The sequence below is a fragment of the Branchiostoma floridae genome, chromosome 3, assembly GCF_000003815.2.
Source record: "Branchiostoma floridae strain S238N-H82 chromosome 3, Bfl_VNyyK, whole genome shotgun sequence".
Lineage (NCBI taxonomy): Eukaryota > Metazoa > Chordata > Leptocardii > Amphioxiformes > Branchiostomatidae > Branchiostoma > Branchiostoma floridae.
Window position 1 is genome coordinate 4,357,976 of NC_049981.1, and position 2,449 is coordinate 4,360,424.

General features: G+C 42.6%; 1 protein-coding gene across 1 annotated transcript; it reads right to left on the reverse strand.

Annotated features, from left to right (window-relative positions):
- Positions 1–215: 215 nt before the first annotated feature.
- LOC118411120 (high affinity nerve growth factor receptor-like) lies at positions 216–1,996 on the reverse strand. The gene is made up of 2 exons (XM_035813156.1): positions 868–1,996; positions 216–271 (listed from the first exon to the last, which is right to left on the reverse strand). The coding sequence occupies exons 1-2, from the start codon at positions 1,994–1,996 to the stop codon at positions 216–218; spliced, it is 1,185 nt and encodes a 394-aa protein (XP_035669049.1).
- Positions 1,997–2,449: the final 453 nt, after the last annotated feature.

Sequence of the window (2,449 nt, forward strand, 5' to 3'; positions counted from 1 at the left end):
ATATTATCAGAAGACTACTGCATTTATGTATATAGCACAGTTACACAAGGTGGACATGGAGTCAGCCGCTTCAGCGCGTGATAATAATCCCTACTCAGACGATCTCCTTTGTTACCTGCCAGCGATTTTTGGTAGAGAAAGATCTAGAACTTACGTTGGGAGTGGACGATCAGTCCAAAGTGGACACATGAAGTATGGTTGGTGGTTGCCCGGTTCTAGAAGTCATAGGCCTCCGTTTCTCGAGTCAAAAACGTTGTTGTTGGGATATTTTCTGAGGTTTGAGGAAGTTTAAGACCAATAGAATAACTGCATCTATAGCAGTCCTGACGTCTATCAGCCTATGGGCTTCCAAAAAATTACACGTTTGGGCTGAAGGAGCCAAAAAAATATACGTGGGCTTTAGTTTTTAAAATCCAGTGTTTTCTTGGACTGATGTAATGATCTTATCACAACTGTCTTACACAAATAAGCAAGATTCTGTTGAATAAGGAGCGAATATAACAATGGCAAATTAGAATACGCGTCTGGACTGAAGAAGTAAATATGTATTCTAATATTGTCTTTTGATGACCTACAAGTTTTAGCACGTATGGCAAAAAAAAATTAGACAATTGACGAAATATAAGCTTTTTATAAGCGTCAAATCATGCAAAGAATCTGGAGTGAATAAGTTAAGCTTAATGAAACTCTTCATAGAAGAGACTGACGACTTTACATATATCGACATAATAGCAACAATGTACCTTCTGTACTGGACTATGGATTACTTTCTCCCGCCAAGGAAAACAAATGTAACTTTTGTGGATGTTTCGCGTAGTGTATAATCAATCCCAATGGGATGACACTTGGATGTTGTCTTATGAATACCATTTTCTATAGTAGTTGACGAAGTGGGGTCTTGGTGGTCACTTGATAGTGAGTTGGCGTTGTTGTGCTTCTCAAGATGTTGGCCAAGATGTTTGGTAGTGTTTTCGTGTCCTTGATCTTGTGTTGATGAAGCATGTTTGGTCGTCTTAATGTTGGCAAATGTGGAGTCGAGGTTGTCATCCCCCAAGTCGGACAGATGCTGTAAGACGTTCGTCAGAGAGAGTCCCTTCAGATGAGCCTGGGAATCTTGGCGATCGGTTGACTGAAGAGAAGTGGCGTTGTTGTGATTCTCAAGATAATGATCAAGTTGTTTGGTGGCGGTTTCGTGGTCTTGATATTGTGTTGTTACTGCATGTGCGGTCGTCTTCGCGGTTGTTGAGGCGAGTTTTTCATCCCCACAGTTGGTCAGTTGTTGTGCGACGCTAGTCAAAGAGAGTCCCTTCAGATGAGCCGGGCTGGTGCATTTATAACTCTCAGGCTCGGGATAGTTGGGGATCGCGCAGGCGTCACATCTCTCGCAATGGTCAAACAGCGAATAATGTTGATGCATGCATTTGAGATCAGTCATCATCCACAACATGGCACAGCTACAGTCAAACGGATTGCCTCTAATCTTTACTGACGTCAGAGTGGGATGCCCCAGCTGTTCTTTAGTGAAGGATGCGAGTTGGTTGAACTCCAGACTTACAAACGCCAGCGATAGCAACTTCTGCAGGGCGAGATCAAGGCTGACGTGGGTGAGTCGGTTACGCTTCAAGGACAGCGACTTCAAAGATGGCAGATTTCCGAGGGCTTCCCAGTCCACGGTCTCGATGCGATTGTTTTGCAGAAAGAGGCGGATGAGATTCTTCAGCACCGGGACATCCGTTAGGTTCCTGATGGCGTTCCCCTGGAGATCCAAGACGATTGTTATAGCAGGAATGCCCTCAGGAAACGCTGTAAGCTCAAGATAGCGACAGGCCACTGTAGTGCTAGTTACTGGCCCGCCAATTATCAACGAATTCGTGCATTTCTGCGGCAAAGTCCGACTTCCCTGGCCACAGGCCATACACAGACACTGGGCGATTAGAAGCACCGGCAGGAAACTCTTTGTTCGCTTTTGTAACTTGGACTTGACCGCTGTCTTCATTTTGCCCACGGTTTCAAAATTGATTAAAACAAAAACCTGCAATAGAATTTAGATATGAACTGTCAGCGATGTAATCATTAATCAGGTTCTTTAATATGTTTTTTTCTAATTTGCAATATTTTTCATTTACTCATTTTCTTTGGTTGATGAAGGTTAGACACCCAGGCATATAAAATTCTGTGACGATTTAGAAACTGTTACTTTGCTAATTTTCTGTTGGTTGTGCCTTATCTAGTTTTGCAGACAACTTGCTAAAGTTCAAGTCAGCTAGCAGACTTCTTAGTAGTCGAGTACCAAATAACTAGAAAATTACAACCAAATGCGTACATGAACAATATTTCGAAAAAGTAAGGAGTTTGTTACTGACCTGTATGCTAGCTTGTCTATAAAATCTTCAAATGAGAAGAAACGCAGCGCACTTACCTCGCTAGATGAAGAAGACTGTTGGAGAAT

Excerpts from the sequence above, each read along its gene's own strand:
- LOC118411120 (XM_035813156.1), bottom strand. The coding sequence starts at position 1,996 with ATGAAGACAGCGGTCAAGTCCAAGTTACAAAAGCGAACAAAGAGTTTC. Across the intron at positions 272-867 it reads GTCAACTACTATAGAAAATG|AAAATATCCCAACAACAACG; the intron begins GTATTCATAAGA and ends CTCAAACCTCAG.